The sequence below is a fragment of the Schistosoma mansoni genome (assembly GCF_000237925.1).
Source record: "Schistosoma mansoni, WGS project CABG00000000 data, chromosome 1 unplaced supercontig 0076, strain Puerto Rico, whole genome shotgun sequence".
Taxonomy (NCBI): Eukaryota; Metazoa; Platyhelminthes; class Trematoda; order Strigeidida; family Schistosomatidae; genus Schistosoma; species Schistosoma mansoni.
The window spans coordinates 1,334,984-1,354,968 of NW_017385990.1; the positions used below are offsets into that span (position 1 = coordinate 1,334,984).

Genomic DNA, 19,985 nt, shown 5'->3' on the forward strand with positions numbered 1-19,985 from the left:
ACTTCTTGGTAAAGAATACCATCTAGTGTGAAAGCTATTTCTAAGGTTTCTTATGAACTTCCTACAACCAACTAACATTTGAAGAATACTAGTGTGATCAATTGCTCTACAGTTTCATGTTCTCCCATTTAAATAAAACATTCTTGTTCAGCAAACGGCGTATGAATTGCAGATGATCCCGATAGAGTACTGAAATTGTAATTAGACTATTTTGCGTTGGAACTACATAGTTTTTGGTTTGAACCCCATTCTAACTATTTCGAATAGCAAGGTCAGATTGTGTAACTAGCGCTCAAATGGAAAGGTTCTCCTCAAAACCATCTTCAACAGGAAGTTCGTAATTATATATTGAAGGTGATCCTTTGAATCACCTAAACTGTCATAGTATTAATAGATTTTTTCATTGGAATCATGGAGCGACTCAAGTAAAATCACCACTGAAAACATGGAATTCCTGGAGGGCTATTTTGCCTTAGTATAAGACTTCTTAGGAGTGCACTCCCATGACCTCACACGCGGTTCTCGAACTCAGGTTCTTCGGCTTCTTGTGTGAACGCTTAACCACTATATCGCTCGGCCGGCATCCAATGACTTTAGTGACCAACCTAAATCAATCCGCGACTATCTTACATTACACACACACGCTACAAAATAGATACCCGATGGTTTCAGGTTTTACTGGTGGTCCAACTTAGATTGGCTCATGATTTCAGTGAAATTAAACATTCTCCACAACTTGTAAATATTGATTGGTTGAGTGTTACGTAAATCCATATAACAACACTTTTGTCTTGTTTACGACTTTTTTTTCCATAACTCAGATTTCATCATCTACGAATATCAACACGATAGGATTAGATAGTTGAAGGTAGTCGGCAGCGGGGGAGGGTCTGAAAAACTCTATATGATTTGATCCCATGTCACCAAGCTTTATAGCATAAGATGTTGAATTCCACAAATTTGTCTATTTTAACATTGTAAGGACTTTATGAACCTAGGTTCCCTGGTTATTTAAACATAATTTTTATTTCGTTCGATCAGTTAATCGATGTGTGTTGCTACCACAGTAACAAACCATTACTTCTAGTAGTTTACTAATAGTGATAAATATGTTTATTAATGTGATTATTATTCGTATCCCCCGCCCCCGTTTTTCTTTTAAAATAAAACTGATTTGTTTTTAGTCCGCTGATAAAATTGATCAATTAAATGAATTACGATTTGAATTACTACGTTGTATTTGTGAACATGAACATTTTATCCCATTGAATCTACCTATGCTAAATATATCCGATGGTTTAAGTAAGTTCACCATCCTACCTACCTTCCTTCCTTCCTTTATTATTTCACAATTAGTCCATTAGAGATAGTTTATAAGAAATTTAGTAAAATTATGTTTTATTAATGAACCAATCCGATGTGAGGTAGCGAGTATTTAATTTTTGCGGACAATTCAAAATTCAATGAGACTGACCAGTTGCAATCTTAAACATCAATGGGAAGATTCAAACAAGTAATACTAAGTGAATTTAAACTTTACCCCATTGTACAAGCAAGTAGCTATCAGGACTCAGTAGCTGAGTGGATAACGCGATGACGTTTGAAGCGAAAGGTCCTGGGTTCGAGTCCCAGAGTGAACAGTACCTCTAAGATGCAGGTACATCTGGATGACAAGTCCAAAATAGAACGAAACGCGCGTCCTGGATTCCACTGCTAGTCACTATCCATCTTTACTTCCAGTGATGGATAGTTTGTATTTTATCTAAAAGCCAAAAAAACCTACCAAGTATTTAGTTACTAGGGCGCTTGAAGTTGATAATCATAAGAAGGTTAAGTATGATGGATCATTATTTATATTATTTTGCCAGTAATGTAAGCATTACATGTTAGAATTATATTTGAAACAATCTAAGCGATTAAAATTTAAATAAGTCCAATGTTTCATCCAGGAAACTTGTTTAGACTTCTTCAGGGTAGTATTCAAAAACAAATTTATCAAGGGATATTTTGCGAAGGGTTTTTTTGGAGATTTCAGTATTTTCATAGTTGAGATCATAAGTCAATTCAAGCTAGACCACCATGGAAAACCTGGAACAATCAAATCTTTGATTATCACCTTGAAGACACCCAATTGCGTCACAAGGCAAGCCCTCGTGTGGAACCCTGAAGGCCAAAGGAGGAGAGCAATATCAAAGAACACATTACGCTGATAAATGTTAACAGATATGAGAAGAATGAACAACTGTTGGATAGAACTAGAAAGGAAGGCCCAGTATAAAGTGGGTTAGAGAATGCTGGTCAGTAGCCTATGCTCCATTAGGAGTAGCGGGCGTATGGAAGCAAGTAATTATTACCCTGAAGAAGTTCAGATATGTTTGTGGACGAAAGGTTGGAATGATTTAAATTTCAATCACTGGGATTATTTCAATTATCTCGAGGACAGAGACAAGTAACCCAGATACTCAAGCAAACTATAGGCTATCTAAACATAAAACATAATCCTTATTGTATCAATCTTGTTATTTACATTTCAAATTATATCTAAACCATTATCACTTCCATCATTTACTCATTATACATAATAGCTGAACAATATTCTGTTAGCAGACTGTGTACTGTTAATATTGAACATAGTCAAGGTATGTAAAATGTGTATTGCTATCCTATATATCATCAATATACTTGATTATCTCCATGTATATGCACTACATCGCATCAGCTTTTATGATTATTATATATATAATAATTATTATTATGATTATAACTATACTCATATTGTATGTGTTGTGTATCTGTTTCGGTGGATTGTTTTTACTTATACATGCATGATTTTAATGGAATAAAAGGTACTTTAAATTTAAGAACTACCCCCCCCCATACACACACACATACACACATGCACGCACGCACACATATATTTTATGTTTAACGTATTAGAACATTTAATCCAGATCATTATACTTTGAAAATATGTTCTTTGTATGGTAACTCGAACTGATGTACATACGTACGTACAAAGTTCTACGTTGTGACTGACTGACTGACTCTTTCTACAGTCAAATGTTAATGTTAATAGAATGGTCCATTAGTTTAAGTATTTCTATAAGATCTAGTTTCAATAAGTCGAGTGCTAGGTTCTTTGTAATGTATACCTTTAGATACAGTGCAGGGTGCTGCTCTAACAATATTCAACTTCTTCACCCTTCCCAGATGCACTGTATGCCAGTTGTATCGTTGTATATTTTGTTTAAGAATGTAAACCATTGCTCTTTCCTTCATCTTATTCTTGAAATATCGTATTTTGAATTGATTTAATGACAATTTATGTTGTTCAATTTATTGTCGTTGTTTGATATTTTATAAGACAGTTACCTTATTTATCTGCAAGTATCACTTTTCTGTGTATGTGTAATTATTTAAATTAAAAATCTATTCAAGAGCATTATACAACTATTCACTTACAATATTTTTGGTAATTGTGAATATATATATATATATATGTTTTTTATAATGTAGAGCCCCCCAATGCCCTGGTACGGTCGAGAGTGGGGGAAGTCCGCTCTCCCTCTCGAAATGCTCTCATATGGCCATGCGTATATAGCCTCTGTCAGGAAAATCCTACTCACTGCCTTCTCTTGGCGGGGGTGTTGTCTACGAAATTGAGAGGACGAAGAGCGAATGTCCGGCACTTTAAATGGGTTGGTGAACACGGATGGTCCACCTAGGGGAGTTGGAAAACCCTGGTTCCAAACCAATGTTGCACTTTTAGGTCAAGGGCTCGGGGTGTGGTCCCCTAAGAAAACCACCTGCTTCAGTTTGGGCACCTGCGCAGTATCACAGTCCTCACACAAATCAAATGAGATTTGTGCGTCTCATATATATCTGGTGCCCCTTTGTACCAATATTTATGTGTTTAAATAAATAAATAAATAAAATAGAGGATTAGTTCTTTAAAAGTACCCGAATTTCAATCGTTCATCTGGACATTCATACCTTATTCGGATTACTTTGTTAGTTAGGTAGAAAATGATAGCACAGTAGTGAATGTAATCGATTTTCGATAATTAAAAAATTATTTTCATAGGTGAAATCATCAGTCAATTGAATCTAGACCACCATGGAAAACCTGGAAGCACTGGACGGCCGCTTCGTCTTATTCTGCAACTCCTCAGCCGTGCGCATCCACGATCCCGCAGATTCGAACCCAGGACCTAACAGTCCCGCGCCAGAACATTTAACCGATAGACCACTAAGCCGACCGGCATCCAACGGTGTTAATGTCTAAGTTCAACCAATCCACGACGTTTGAGCAACCCTTCACCAATTGTCTTCAGTGAGTTGTTATCTCACAACAGACGTAATTGAACTTCACTGGCTACTGCTTCCCATTAGAACTTCAGGACATGTATCTTTGAAGTCAGTCACTAATAAGCATATGATTATAATCTGAAGGGGTTTTGTGGAGATTTCAGTACTTTTCATAGTTGAAATCATGAGTCAATTGAAGCTAGATTTAAACCTCTTTACTCCCACCTTGAAGATCGATTTTTAGTATGATCACTTGTGTAGTTGTGAGTATATCCATTAGAGTGAAAACAACGATTCATGGTTTGCTCATACTTAATAATTTTCGTGTTAGGTAACAAATCATGAAAAAAAATAACATTCAAATTAACGGAATCAGTATAGTCATGTCCGTTTTACTGTGAATGTTCGTTTGCATGAGTCGCTACATCGGAAAGTTTGGTATTCTATGTGTAGTAAATACTTCAACATCATGGAACTGCTGTAACCGGAAATAAAACAACCAAAAATTCATTATATATCACATTCAAAGATTCTAATTGAGTAGAAGACGAAGTTTATATATATTTCAGATAAGAAGGGGTTTTGTGGAGAATTTAGTATTTTCATAGTTGAAAATTATAGATCAATTGAAGCTACACCATCATGGAAAACCTGAAAGCATTGGACGGCCGTTTTGTCCTTTTATGGGACTCCTCAGCAGTGCACATCCACGATCACGAACTCGCGAGATTCGAACCCAGGACCTAGCAATCTCGCGCGCGAGCATTTAACCGGTAGACCACTGAGCCGGCCGGCATCCAACGGTGTTAATATGTAGCTTCAACCAATCCACCACGTTTGAGCAACCGTTCACCAGTTGTCTTCAGTGAGTTGATATCTCTACAACATATTTGGTAGAACTCCACTAGTCACTGCTTCCCACTAGAAGTCAAGGAAATATCTATCTACAGATATTTATATTGGGCAACCGTCTAAATTTAGTATAAACGCTATACATTACTTAGTAAACAGTAAGTAGTTAAACTTATAACGTGAAAAATGACAAATTTCATATTCGACTCTGGAGAATATATTATCACGTCAATTTCATAAATGAGGATAAACTGTAACGATTCTTTAGCGTATCAATAAATATGATTTAAAATGATATATTAAAGTCACTATTCTATACAACATAAATTCGTACCGAATATAACCATTTTTCACCTCGAATGAAATAGCTATCCAGTGCTTCCAGGTTTTCCATGGTGGTCTAGCTTCAGTTGATTCATGATCATGTAATAACCTGTATGTTTGAGTGTATCAGTTTGTGAAAGTCTGAAGTTGGTACGCTGTTACATAATTTGATTGTTGTTATCATTTTTTCTCTTTTTGTATGATTATTTGTTGATGTGATTTTACTTTTGCACCATATATACACATGACTCTTTATCTAATTGAATTGCAAAATTTTCGAACCAATCAGTCTATTTAATGATCCAGAATGTTATTATTCAGATATACACTTAATATCATGATTCATGTAATCTAAAAATATTGTTCCCGTATGATTGGTAATGTTGTGATTTTTTTGTGCTTCTTTGGGAAAGTTTTGATTTACCTAAATAGTCCAAATTATACTTTAAATAGTCTGCGTTGTTTAAAAGCTTGCTGTTATAATGTATGAGTGTGTGTGCCCTGTTTGATATATGAACGTGCTGATCCCCGCCAATCAGAGAGGAGAGTATTATCGATCAGAGCTCTGATACAGAAAAGCTGTATGAGCAGTCCTGCTTTCTGCCTAGCCCAGGCAGTTAAGTCCAGAACACCAATAACAGCCTCTGCAATATGAATCGTTATTCTCTAACATACTGAGTTTTATATGCCAAACAAACTGATTACATCGTACCATAAAATAGGATAACACACATTTGTACAAGATTTGGCCAAATGTAGCTGTGAATAGGGGGAACAGTAGACAATAGACTAAGGATAAATCAAGAATGGTAAATCGTATCATAATAGTTCATAGGTCAAAATAAAGCTTATATTAAGAGGAACACGAATACGAATAGTTTAGTCACTTAACAGTTATACAATAGGATATACACGCATCACATTGGTCCATAAATAGTCCTCAGGAGTTCCCATTCATAATTCTCCACGGAATATAACACTTGTAAAAGAATTCTAGAAGATGACGGACTATGTTGTCCTTATTTCATTGACCTATGAGGAATTTGACATCTAAAAGGAAATACGGAATACAATGGACTTCTCAGAATCAATTAGATGATTTGAACTTCGCAGATGACCTAGCCCTCCTCTCTCATACACACGAACAAATGCAGATGAAGACAGCAAATGTAGCAGCAGCCTCCGCATCGATAGACCTCCACATTCACAAAGGAAAAAGCAAGATTCTCAAATGCAACACGGAAAACACCAACCCAATCACACTTGATGGCGAAACTCTGGAAGAGGTGGAAACATTCACGTACCTGGGGAACATCGTTGATAAACAAGGAGGATCGGATGCAGATGTAAAGGCGAGGACTGGCAAAGCAAGGGCAGTATTTCTACAGTTGAAGAACATATGGAACTCAAAACAACTCTCAACCAATTTCAAGGTCAGAATCTTTAATACGAACGTCAAGATAGTCCTACTGTATGGAGCTGAAACGTGGAGAACTACTACGACCATCATCAGGAAGGTACAAGTATTTATAAACAGTTGTCTACGCAAAATACTCAACATCCATTGGCCGGATACTATCAGCAACAGCGTTTTAAGGAAGAGGACAAACCAGCTTCCAGCTGAAGAGGAAATTAGGAAAAGACGTTGGAAGTGGATAGGACATACATTAAGGAAATCACCAATGTGCATTACAAGGCAATCCCTGACTTGGAATCTGGAAGGGAAGAAGAAAAGAGGAAGGTCAAAGAACACATTACGCCGGGAAATAGAAGCAGATATGAAAAGGATGAATAGAAACTGGAAAGAACTGGAAAGGAAGGCTCAGGACAGAGTTGGATGGAGAATGCTGGTGAGCGGCTTATGCTCCTCGACGAGGGGTAACAGGCGTAAGTAAGTAAGTAAGTATCAAAATTATTAACGATTTCAACATGTATTTCAGAAGCTTCTAAACTATCACTATCATATATTGTCGTTCAAGTCCATTTGTTTTCCGTTAGTGGTTTAATACTATACTTAAAATATTTTCTACGTGATCCTCTTTCTGTTTTATTTTTGAAATTCAAGTGTACAAGAGATTTATAAGAATTGTAAACCACTTAGAGATTCATTGTCTAAGTATTCAATCATTATATGTACCTGTTAAACATACTAAACATATTTGATCGATAGTAGTCATATAGTAGATAGAAATAAGTCATTTAAAGATATTTATTGGATTCCTACTCGTTTTCCTTATGTGATTCGATCTCGTCTCTTACACATAGCAGAAGCTATATGGGTTCGAGCTAACAATTTAAGTGTTTGTGTTTATAAGAAATTTGTAACACCCTTATCTCTTTCTTCGTTTATTTTTCTTCACCCCCTCCCACCCTTTTCTCAAATATACACTTCACGGTCCAATTATCTGAACACTTCCTTCTTATTACATAATCTTATAACTATTATGAATGTTAAGCAGAGATGGATAGTGGCTAGCAGTGGAATCCAGGACTCGCGTTTCGTCCTATTTTGGGACTCGTCAGCTGGATGTACCTGCATCTCAGAGTTGTGAATTAAGGCTATATTGACGCAATACGCACAGTATGCACATATGCCAATTAGAGACTGACCAGTTGCAGTCCTAACAAATCGATGGGAAGATTCAAACAAACAATACTGAATGAAATATTATGAATGTTATTTCAGTGTTTATATTTTTTCTGATCATTGACCTATTTTCCTATTATGTAACATTGATTCAAGCCTTTTATTATTCTTATCAACATAAGTACACTTGTCATCACACTACCAATTTGTAATTTCCACTTATTATATTTAGTTATGTAATCTATTCCATTTTTATCATTGACTCATAAACTGCCTTGATTAGTCTAGTAGTTTTGTATATGTATATAAATGTTAGTGCATATTAGAGTAAAACCTGATGAGGATCTAATGGAAAACAATATTGTTCGCTTCTTCTAAATACTACAGTTGACAATGTTCAAATTCAAACATGCTAATTACTAACGATTAAAATTTGAATGATGTTAAATGGTTAAATACGTTACATATGAATGTGATCAATATAGATTTTTATTTGAACTTAAGTCAGCTTTAAGGTCTGTCGATGTCGTACTTTAGGTGATGGTATATTGTTATCACAAGGGGTTTTGTGGAGATTTAGTATTTTTCATAGTTGAAAGAGTGAGTCAATTGAAGCTAGACCACCATGGAAAACCTGGAAACACTGGACGGCCGTTTCGTCCTATTATGGGACTCCTCAACAGTGTGCATCCACGATGCCGCACTCGCGAGATTCGAACCCAGGACCTACCAGTCTCAACTTCGTGGATCATTTGAAGTTAGACATTAATACCGTTGGATGCCGGCTCAGTGGTCTATCGGTTAAGTGCTCTGGCGCGAGACTGGTAGGTCCTGGGTTCGAATCTCGCGAGTGCGGCATCGTGGATGCACACTGTTGAGGAGTCCCACAATAGGACGTAAACGGCCGTCCAGTGGTTCCAGGTTTTCCATGGTGGTATATTGATCAAATCCCCATACAAGTGGAGTCTTATATCTTTATACATCATTATTCAAAAAAGGCATGTTTCTCTCTTAAATGAATCATTTTGTGTTAAAATATTTCTATAACCAAACATATGATTTATAAGCAAGGATGGATGGATAGTGGCTAGCAGTGGAATCCAGTTTGACGCGCGTTTCGTCCTATTTGGAACTCGTCATATGATTTTGTAAATTAATAAAACCAAATCTGTTTGCTACTTGGTTGTTCAATCTTTTGATTAATTTTTTTGGTGTATAACTATCTATTGTTTGCATTATTCATATCATAGTACTGACGATCCATCATTTAACTATACATAATTCATATTATACTCTTTCGTTTCTATTTGAGTGTTGTCCGTTTGTTTGTGTTAACCGGTTACCTTATAACTTCGATTGTTACTATCTGTTGTGGTGTGCGGTGTCCGAAATCGGATATTGATACATGGTGTATGTACTATGTGCTAACTCCTCAATTTATTGCTTGAGCGAGAAAGTGTATTGGACTCCCAAATGAAATACACACATATTCATATATATACCACTTTATCCGTAGGAAGTTGGCCCATTGGCCTAATTCAATGCAGTTGACCTTTAGGTGACTTGTGATTGCCATCAATTGATCCTTTCATTAGGCTACTTATGATTGGTTCTCCATATCACTATGATCATCCAAAATAATAATAATAAGATTTGTGATTTAAGGAGTAATTTTTTTTATTTTGTTGATCTGTTATCACTAACTTAATTCATCGTACCATTGCCATGTATTACACTAAATGAATATATGATGTATATATGATGAGTATATGATGTCCATCGGGCAAATTTATTGAAAGCTCTCAACATTATACTTGTCAGCATCTAGAAGATTACAGCTATAGAGACTATCATTGTTGTTTTTTAATATAAAGATTTTTATTCACTAGGTAATGTTTACTTAAATCTTTCCATTGATGTTTAGGGCTACAATTGATCAGCTTATCACTTATTGGCATATATACATATTGTGTTTATTGCCTCGATATTGCTTCAATTTACAAGCATTCTAAGCAAAAATGAATAGTAGCTAGCATTAGAATCCAGAATGTGCGTTACATCCTATCTGGGACTCGTCATCTGGATGTACCTTGATCTCAGAGTTAATGTTCACTCTGGGACTCGAATCCAGTAGCTAAGTGAATAATACGATGACGTTTGAAGCGAACAATACTTTTATGTCATATATTAAGTTGTCATTAGTAGTTGTATTATATTCCGAAACATGTTTCGCGTTGGAATAATTCAATAAAAAAAAACATTATTTCAATGTTTTTGACAGTCAGTATTTATTACCTATCATTAATCAATGGAGATGATCTATAAATTCAGCTTCTATCATTATGGTTACATTGAACCTTAGACTTAGTCTTAGTCATCAATTTACGTACCTGTCTTGTTAATTAAATGCTCCTGAAAATTTGATAACTATCTATTTGGAAGCCTCCAAATGCCCTGGTACGACCTAGAGTGGCAGAGTTAGCTCTCCTTCTCGAAATACTCTCACATGGCCACATGCATACAACTACTGCTAAGGAAGCCCTACTCACTGCATTCTCACGGTAGGGGTGTTTTTACGAAACTGAGAGAACGAAAAGCGGATGTCCTTCGCTTTATTCGGGTTGGTGGATATGGAAAGTCCACCTAGGGGAGTAAGAATACCCTGATTCCTAACCAATGGTGCACATGGACTCCAAGATCCTGATAGAGCAAATAGAGTATGAACCAATTATTGGTGACCAGCTGCTATGGAACTGCATCTCCTGATGTTTCTCCAGTGCCTTAGGGACTAAACTTTTAGATGAAAAACTATTGGTATGACCCCCTAAGAAAACCAACTGCTTCGTCTTGGGCACCCGAGCAGTATCCCAACCCTCACACAAGTCGAATGATTTATGTGGCACATGTCTATTTGATGCCTCCTTGCACCAATGTTTATATGTTTAAATAAATAAATAATCCATTTAGAAATTAAGTATTGTAATTCTATTTTATTGAATGCTGGTCATCGGCCTATGCTCCATTGGGAGTAACAGGCGTAAGTAAGTAATTCTATTTTATTAAATTGATTGGTTTGTTGTAATTAGTTATGTAATCCCCTTGTTAATCTTCCATTATGTATTTATGTGTGATGTTTATGCTATTCATTCAATTCTTTACTCTCCCTTCATTATTTATTTATTTATTTCAATGAATCCTTAGATGTTGGTCTTGAATTATCATTAACTGATCAATTTTGTCAACAACATTTTCCAATTGGAATTCTATTGAATCAACTTAGTTGTTTATTATCTGGTTGTATAAATACTGGAAGTTGGGCAATACTCAGATCAACATCAAGTCAACATTATAAACAACCTATTACAATATTACGTAATCTATTAATTAAACATACATTAGATCCTCGTTATTGTAATTCTAAAATAATTCAAGCTAGGATTTGTACATTATATCTTCCATTGGTTCGTTTAGTATTGGATCATTGGGATTCGTTTGGACCTCCAGGTAAAGTGAGATCTGGTGTTTAATACCAATACTATTATACAAATCTCTTTTTACCTTTGATGTTGGTTCATCAATGAGATTAGTTCGTTATTTCAATGGAACCTAATTTTATTTCAACAATTCAATTTAATACAACTGGTAAAGTTTTAAGGTAACAATTCGTTTCTGATAGAACTTCAATCTTTACCGTTGAACTGAGCTTTGCGAACAGATGCAAAATCTCCGGTTTAAGTTTACACAATAATCAGCAGTTTGAGACTGGGTGAAATGTCTCAAAAGCGGTCGCAATAGTGTAGATTCCTATTGTTCCCAAGTTTTTTTGAGTTCCAGTTCTCCTTCACACATACATTTTGCTGTCATCTCGAATCATATTCTGAATGTTTGGTTTTTCTCACCATCACTGATATTACTATTACTTTGACTTTTATTCTGTAGTTCTTCGGAATTTCATCTTGTTCTGTTGATATAGTGTAACACCTTAAGTGATACATATTTTTTACCAGATTATACGTTTTGTGACTAACATTTTGGTAGTTAAGTATTTAGATTGTATGTAATCAGTCGATATTTCTCGGTAAACAAATATCAGTGTGACAACTGAAGTCAGTCAGTCAGCTACAACGTAGGACCAGGTACATATATGCATCGGTCCATGTTGCCATACCGCGTTAGCACAACAAGATGAACACCGGATTCATAGAAGTAGTTCATTTAGTGGTTGTAATATATAAAAGATAGGTTGTATATAAGGATATAGTATAGGAAGGAAGAAAGTTATGAAGCAATTTTAATCTCAAGGCTTAAGGGAAGATAAAGAGTGTATACACCTACGCCATTGTGATCGATTCTGAGCCATGTCACCTAGAGTCTCCAACAATTTGTTACGATAGTCACGCGGACGCCAAACAGGTAGTCTGCATCTGCCAACATGACTCAGACTAGAAGTTAGTGACTTCAAGCTGTGATGCCACGTTTTGGTTTGGCCTCCTCTAACTCTCTTCCAATCATCCCCAACACTTGTCTGCATAGCGCGTCGTGGTACGTGGTACGAGTATTTTCTACTCTTAATGGTCACGTTTCGCAGCCGTAAAGTAGAACAGAGCGAACTGCTGCGCAGTATACTCGTCCAACCATTGGTTACGATGGTCATGCGGACTAACTGAAAGTATTGTTTGATTTCAGTGCACTTTATATATATTGGACCCCATAATTGTATAGTTATGTGACTAAATTTCTGTTCGGAGTATATATGCCTAACATCATAGCTGTTAGTGTAGAATTTTCTAATCGTTTAGAAATAATGAAAACTAATACAATCAAATAACTTGTTACATGATTTGATAACTAACTACAAGTGCCGTGTTTGCGTTTGTATGAAGCTCAGGATTATTTTACTGCATATCCTTTTTTCACGTTGGTAGATGTTTTATCCAATCGTAGCGAATATCCGGCGCTTTAACCGGGTTGGTGGACACGGAAAGTCCACCTAGAAGAGTTGGAAAACCCCGATTCCGAACCGATGGCGCACATGGGCTCCAGTATCCTGAGGGAAAAATGGCGTATGAATCCATGGTTGGTCATCGGCTACCATGGGACTGCATCTCTTTACGATGCTCCACTGCCTTGTGGATCAGACCTTTAGGTCAAAGGCTCCATGTGTGGCCCCCTAAGAAACCACCTGCTTCAGTTTGGACACCTGGGCAGTATCACAGTCCTCATACAAATCAAATGAGATTTGTGCGGCGCATATATATATATATCTGGTGCTTCCTTGTACCAATATTTATGTGTTTAAATAAAATAAAATAATAAAAAGCGTCTTGTTTCCTGCGACTAAATTTAATAATTGCCTTCATAGAATAGATGGATTGTGGCTGGTAATGTAATCCAGTACCCTCATTTCTTCCTTTGTAACACTCATCAAAGAAGGACTTGACATATTTGACATTTATCACTGCTCAGAAATCAATCAATTTTAAATACATCTCAGTCTTACAGGAGATTATTCGCAGCCCACATAGCCCAGTGCTAAATTCTTTGACTGTAAATCTGAGTCATACAGGGTCATATCAGTCGAGTAACATCTGTTTCTTCTAAATTACAAGTACGCCTGACTGACGAGTGCCATATGGTACAAAACGTAGATCCAGTGTTCCTTGTTGACTGCCTCCGATCACCACCTTACTTAATTCAAACTTAAATTCCATTCAATTTTAAGCTCGTTTGTCATTAGAATCTCTTTTTTGTAATATTTTGGGTTAATGGCATAACATGAATAATGATTATGCTGATCGTATAACATGAATGCCTGAAATGTAGACACATGTGTGGAGCTATAAGTGCTAACTATTTAGAGGAATCCTAAATGTTACGACTTACAGCTATTGACAAAATTCACATGACATAAACACCAATTGAAACCCGTCTCAGAACTAATCCTGAGCTAACAACAAGCTCCTGTCGGTCCTCGATTCGACAGCTTGTCTTCCTGCTCTCTCCGTTGAGTCCAGAGCAGAGTAATCAGCTTCCATTATAAAACATATTTCAAGCAGACGTAATTTTTATACAGGCATATCAGACCGCATCACACTATAAAGTATCGTTTATACATGATCAAGTCAAAAAGGAGCTGTGAGTAGGGAAATCTGTGAATAATAAACTGAAAACAGACTAAGAATAATAAGTCGTACAACAGTAGTTAATGGGTTACCATTCCTTTAGTCTTCGTCGGATACAACACGAACTTGAACTGTATCCAGTTTCAGTGCTTTGCCAACTACCAATACTTTACAATGAAACATCAGCTTAAAGTTAAACGTTCATTATTTTGCTTATCTTTATTTAAAAAAGGTGGTGCTCTACAAACAGCTGTTATCGCAGCTGCAGTACGTCGAGATTATGAAGAATCTCTACAACTGACTGATGGCCATAGTCATTCTGGTACATTGAATACATCTCGTCGTCAACATTCCATTGATAAATCAAATAAATTAAATAAATCCAATGTTTCAGGTAATATAACTAGTCATATTAACAGTAGATCACATTATCGTCCACAAAGTATGCTCAGTGATTATTCCTTAGAAACAATCAATAATAACAATAATTCACGGCAACAACAACAACAGAACACAACGAATTCAGACAATGGATCATATGATTCTTATTTATCCATAACTAGCGATAGTCATTCATTTTCACAGATTGGTGGCAGTGGTAGAAAATCTTCACTTTCAAGTGATCAAAGTGATGGTCGATCAACAAACAGCGGTTCCGCATCTGGCACATCTACTACGGCTAATACTGCTTATTTAACTAAAGATGGTAAAGTACAAAAGCATATATTAGATCAAATTGCTGGAGTTAATCAAGGTATGTGATCATAATCTCTCTTTTTGTGTTTGCTTATTTACTGTATGATCGTGATTGATATTACCTGAATGCTCAAACTGAAGCAAAATGATATATTTACCTGAGGTTTCCTCTTTAGTAATCTTTAATCAAAGGTTTAATCGATTAGATAATAGGGCAACTGTAGGAGAAGCGAACTATTTGAGTTAGGGGCTATAGTAGAAGACTGAACCCCATGTATGTTATTAGTTAAGAATAAGAGTTTCTTCTTAGCTTTGTTTAGTCGAAGTTCTTCAACTAGTGAGGAACTTCTGTTATACATGATAATAGCGGATAATAGCATTTACTTACATCTTGGGAATAAAACTGATCATAAAAATGTTCAGTTCAATATGAATAACAACTTGCCGCTAAATGCCCTGGTACGACCGAGAGTGGGGAGAGTTCGCTCTCTCTCTCTCTCTCTCTCGAAATGCTCTCACATGGCCACACGTATATAGCCTCTGCCAGGGAAGTCCTACTCACTACTTTCTCGTGGCGAGGGTGTTGTTTACGAAATTGAGAGAACGAAAAGCGAATGTCCGGCGCTTTAACCGGATTGGTGGACACGGAGAGTCCACCTAGGGGAGTTGGAAAACCCTCATTCCAAACCAATGGTGCTCCAGTACCCTGAAGGAAAAATTGCGTATGAACCACTTGTTGGTCACTGACTACCATGGGACTGCATCTCCTCACAATGCTCCACTGCCTTGTGGATCAGATTTTTAGGTCGAAGACTCCGGCTGTGGTCCCCTAAGAAAACCCCCTGTTCAGGTTTGGGCATCCGGGCTGTCTCACAGCCCTCACACAAATCAAATGAGATTTGTACGGTGCATATGTATCTGGTGCTTCGTTGTACCAATATTTATGTGTTTAAATGAAAATGAAATGAAGCAACTGATTAAAAAATTTTATACAAGGTTTTTTTCATAATGTTTACTTATCAAATGCCTATAATACTTTTATCAGGTGGTGCTCTGCAACGTGTACAAAGAATGCGTCAACAGCAGGACATATCATCTATATCACCACAATCAACAACAATTACCATGTCTTCCATCGAACCTAATGCACCATCGATGATATCTAATCAATGTCCACGTTCTCATTCAATTCATTCTGTGGATAGTGTACAAAGTGGGAATTGTATTTTATCGAGTCATACAAGTAGTAGTACACTGACATTAACTGGTGCCGAAGTGGATAATAATAATAATAATCATATAAATGGTCCAAATGGAGGTAATCATATCGATGAAAATTATGGCATTAATAACTTAACAAGTGATTGCAAGAATGATGAAATCAAACAGAATCATAATGAACTAAGTAAGTTGAATGTAAAACTGTCATTGGTCTTTTCATATTTAACTTAATGTTTTTTTCCCACTTTCAACTACACTTCGTCGTTCCATATTATTCTCATCTGCTATAGTGAATGAAAAGTATGATAATTAGCCCTTACTTACTTACTTACGCCTGTTACCCCTCGTCGAGGAGCATAAGCCGCTCACCAGCATTCTCCATCCAACTCTGTCCTGAGCCTTCCTTTCCAGTTCTTTCCAGTTGCTATTCATCCTTTTCATATCTGCTTCTATTTCCCGGCGTAATGTGTTTTTTGACCTTCCTCTTTTCTTCTTCCCTTCCAGATTCCAAGTCAGGGATTGCCTTGTAATGCACATTGGTGATTTCCTTAATGTATGTCCTATCCACTTCCAACGTCTTTTCCTAATTTCCTCTTCAGCTGGAAGCTGGTTTGTCCTCTTCCTTAAAACGCTGTTGCTGATAGTATCCGGCCAATGGATGTTGAGTATTTTGCGTAGACAACTGTTTATAAATACTTGTACCTTCCTGATGATGGTCGTAGTAGTTCTCCACGTTTCAGCTCCATACAGTAGGACTGTCTTGACGTAATCTTATAGTTTGCATTATAGGGTGATTTTACTGGTTTTAATGTGGGACTTTTCAGCACTGCGTTTCCTCAACTTTATTGGAGTTTGAATTTAGAGCTCGGATCTCGCAGAAATTGTTTTAAATTTTAGGTTAATAGATTTCAGCCATGTCTGGAGTGAAGCTTTTATACATTGATGGTATGGTATAATGGTTACATATTATTGCAGATCAGAGTTAGAAATCTAAACCATTTGATACAAATTCAGTGGTCTAAAGGTTAAGCGCTTGCCTCAAAATATTAATGTTTTGGATTCGATCTTTAGTGGGTCGTGATTGCGTACTCCTACGGATTCTTGTAACAGATTGAAATAAGTGTCCCATCCCTCTTGGTTTTTTAATCTTTATCTAACTAAAATCAGCACTTGATGTAAACTACAAAACTCCACAATCTCCACAAGAAATTGAACACCATGTAATACATTCATGTCTTTAGCCTTGAGTCATTCTTTATTTGTGCATGAAGCTTAGTGGCACTACCCAGTTACTTAGATCTAAGTAATTAGAACAGGTTTTAAACTTATGACATAATGATTGGAAGTCAAGTACCTTAATCACTAAGCTATTGTTATTATTCAATATGATTAATTATAGATTACGATCAAGATTGGGCAAAACAAGTTCTTACACTAGCTGGTATTTATACAGATCGTGTTAATGATATGAAATCAATGAATTCAATGAGTTCACAATCTGTTATATCTACTCCTTCTACTATTGGAATACCTTTAGAAATGAATGTTTCAGAGATGGAGTAAGTATTTGAATATTTTCCCTACCATTTCAAATCCATGTTTTGTATTCATCTTTATATTTGATTTTACTATACTGAAATGGATATGGAGGATCTATCTAGTAGAGTAGGAAAACACTCGTTCCAAATCAATAGTGCATATGGGCTACAGTATCCTGATGGAACGAATGGCGTAAGAACCTATTGTTGATCACCGGTTACCATGGGACTGCATCTCCTTACGTTGTTCCACTAACTTGTGGATTAGACCTTTAGGTCAAAGGCTCGGGAATTGGTCTCCGAAGAAAACCATGTGTTTCGGTTTGGTTGTCTGGGCAATATCCCAGCCTTCACATGAATCGAATGATTTATATGGCGTATATCTATTTGGTGCCTCCTTCTACCAACTTTTATTTGTTCATCAAAAACTGACATCAGCTATAATTCCAAAACGTGAATTTCGCGCCAAAATTCGAGACCTATTATTTTATACCTGATTGCTTCATCTATAAATTATAGTCTCACTGGAATAGTTAATCTCACTGAGTTCGAATCTCGCTCGCGAGTGCGGGATCGTGGGTGCGCACTGCTGAGGAGTCCCATAATAGGACGAAACGGCCGTCCAGTGCTTCCTGGTTTTCCATAGTGATCTAGCTTTAATTGACTCATGATTTCAACTATGATTAATCTCACATTATAATTCGTCTATTATTTTATTTTTATTTTTAAAGAAGTTCCGATCATATTCATCAACCTCCTCATTATCATAATCATCTTCCATTTCATCATAATATTCGATCTAATCTACAGAAGGTATTTATACCTGAATTATTATTAACTAAACAACCTGTTATACGTTCACATATTCATCGTCGTCCATGTGAACAAAATAATATAGATGCACCACGTCGTTTAACTGATAATTGTCAACGTGATTTATATATATGTATATTACATATTATGTCTACTATAACAGTAGTACATTTAAAATGTCTATTACAAAGTTTTACAATACAAGAAAGGTTACATTTTTTGAATATATTAAAGTGAGTTTCCATGGTAATATTATGATGATAAATATGTAATAAGTTCCTTTTCTCTGGACATTTTTGAGAATCCTATATGTATGGGTTAATGTTTCCAAACACCTGAAATCGGTTAAAGGAACGAATGATCAGAAACACAACAACAAAACAAGTTAAACTATTCACTGTGACCCAGACCTGCTGACTAAAGGAAGAAGGTTCACATGAGAGCAAAATGTATTTCACAAGCAGTTGGAAGCACAAAGTAGCGTAGTAAAGGAGAAAACGAACCAATAACATTTCAGGTCTTTTCAAGTGGAACATACAATCTGAAGGCAAAATTGAGCGGTTTCAGCACTGAAGTTATTCATTCACACGAAAGATTTACAGTAGTCTTGGTCTAATATCATTCTTGAGGTCTTCAATTCTATGAAATACTAGTGTAGTGAACGAAACACGACTGGGGACAATCGAATGTATTAAGACACAAATTACAGACTATCTCACTAAATTCTGATAACCAAACAATGGACAGTTAATTTGCAAAATCACAAACAATTGTCTCAATCTTCACTGTTACTTCTGTAAATATCATCAGTTCATCTTCTCTAATTCTATTGTTCATGCATTTTCCTACCGATTGCGCTTCATTTCAATTCTTTCCTTATCGGTCATCTGCCAAAATACATTCTATGTCTGACCATCGCCATATACTACTTATGAGGATATAAGTAGACCACATCACACTTGATCTAATTAAGAAGCTCTGCTTCTTTTATCAATCTATGATTTCCATATGTATCTTTCAAAGTCCCATGAAATTCCTGAGATCTCGTTTAAGTGTCACGAAAACTTTAGATGCTCTGATTGTGTGTGCTTTGTTTAAAATTGGTCCTTACATGAGTTCTTTTTTTCCCAGTGATATCACAGACTTCATCAGTTAACTACTGATATATTACTAGAAAAGACTACTCTTTTAAAATTACGTTCACTCATTTCATGAATTCAATTATGTTTTTGTATATTATTTTTCTTTATCTTACCATCTACAGATTTTCAATTCAACATTTACGTTATCGTGGTAAACATTGTATTCAACAATACGAGTAAGATGATGAGAACATTTTGCCATATTTCTATCGCTTTGAGATGGTGGAGAAGATTTGTAGCTCAGGTGGATGATTTTGTTGTAGGTTTGTTCTCTGAGCTGAATGGTTTGGTCTTGGAGCTTCAATTCACTTCTACCCGAAGTTTGTGCTGATGATGTCGTTCAGAAGGACGATGAAAGCTCCACGACCAAACCATTCAGCTC

General features: G+C 36.2%; 1 protein-coding gene and 1 non-coding gene across 2 annotated transcripts in view; both read left to right on the plus strand.

Moving 5' to 3' along the window:
- Positions 1 to 19,985, plus strand: part of Smp_176770 (dock-9, putative) — a gene marked incomplete at its 5' end in the record, with an annotated part of 121,428 nt that overhangs the window by 58,265 nt on the left and 43,178 nt on the right. Inside the window, 8 exons of the mRNA XM_018791786.1 lie at positions 1,185 to 1,302; positions 2,586 to 2,639; positions 11,273 to 11,575; positions 14,426 to 14,947; positions 15,935 to 16,294; positions 17,510 to 17,669; positions 18,380 to 18,694; positions 19,726 to 19,779. Of these exons, the coding sequence (XP_018645106.1) occupies positions 1,185 to 1,302; positions 2,586 to 2,639; positions 11,273 to 11,575; positions 14,426 to 14,947; positions 15,935 to 16,294; positions 17,510 to 17,669; positions 18,380 to 18,694; positions 19,726 to 19,779 (1,886 nt within the window). The remainder of the gene's footprint in view (positions 1 to 1,184; positions 1,303 to 2,585; positions 2,640 to 11,272; positions 11,576 to 14,425; positions 14,948 to 15,934; positions 16,295 to 17,509; positions 17,670 to 18,379; positions 18,695 to 19,725; positions 19,780 to 19,985) is intronic.
- Positions 1,572 to 1,638, plus strand: Smp_tRNA_00774_Gln_TTG.1.1. The gene has a single exon. It is a non-coding gene (tRNA).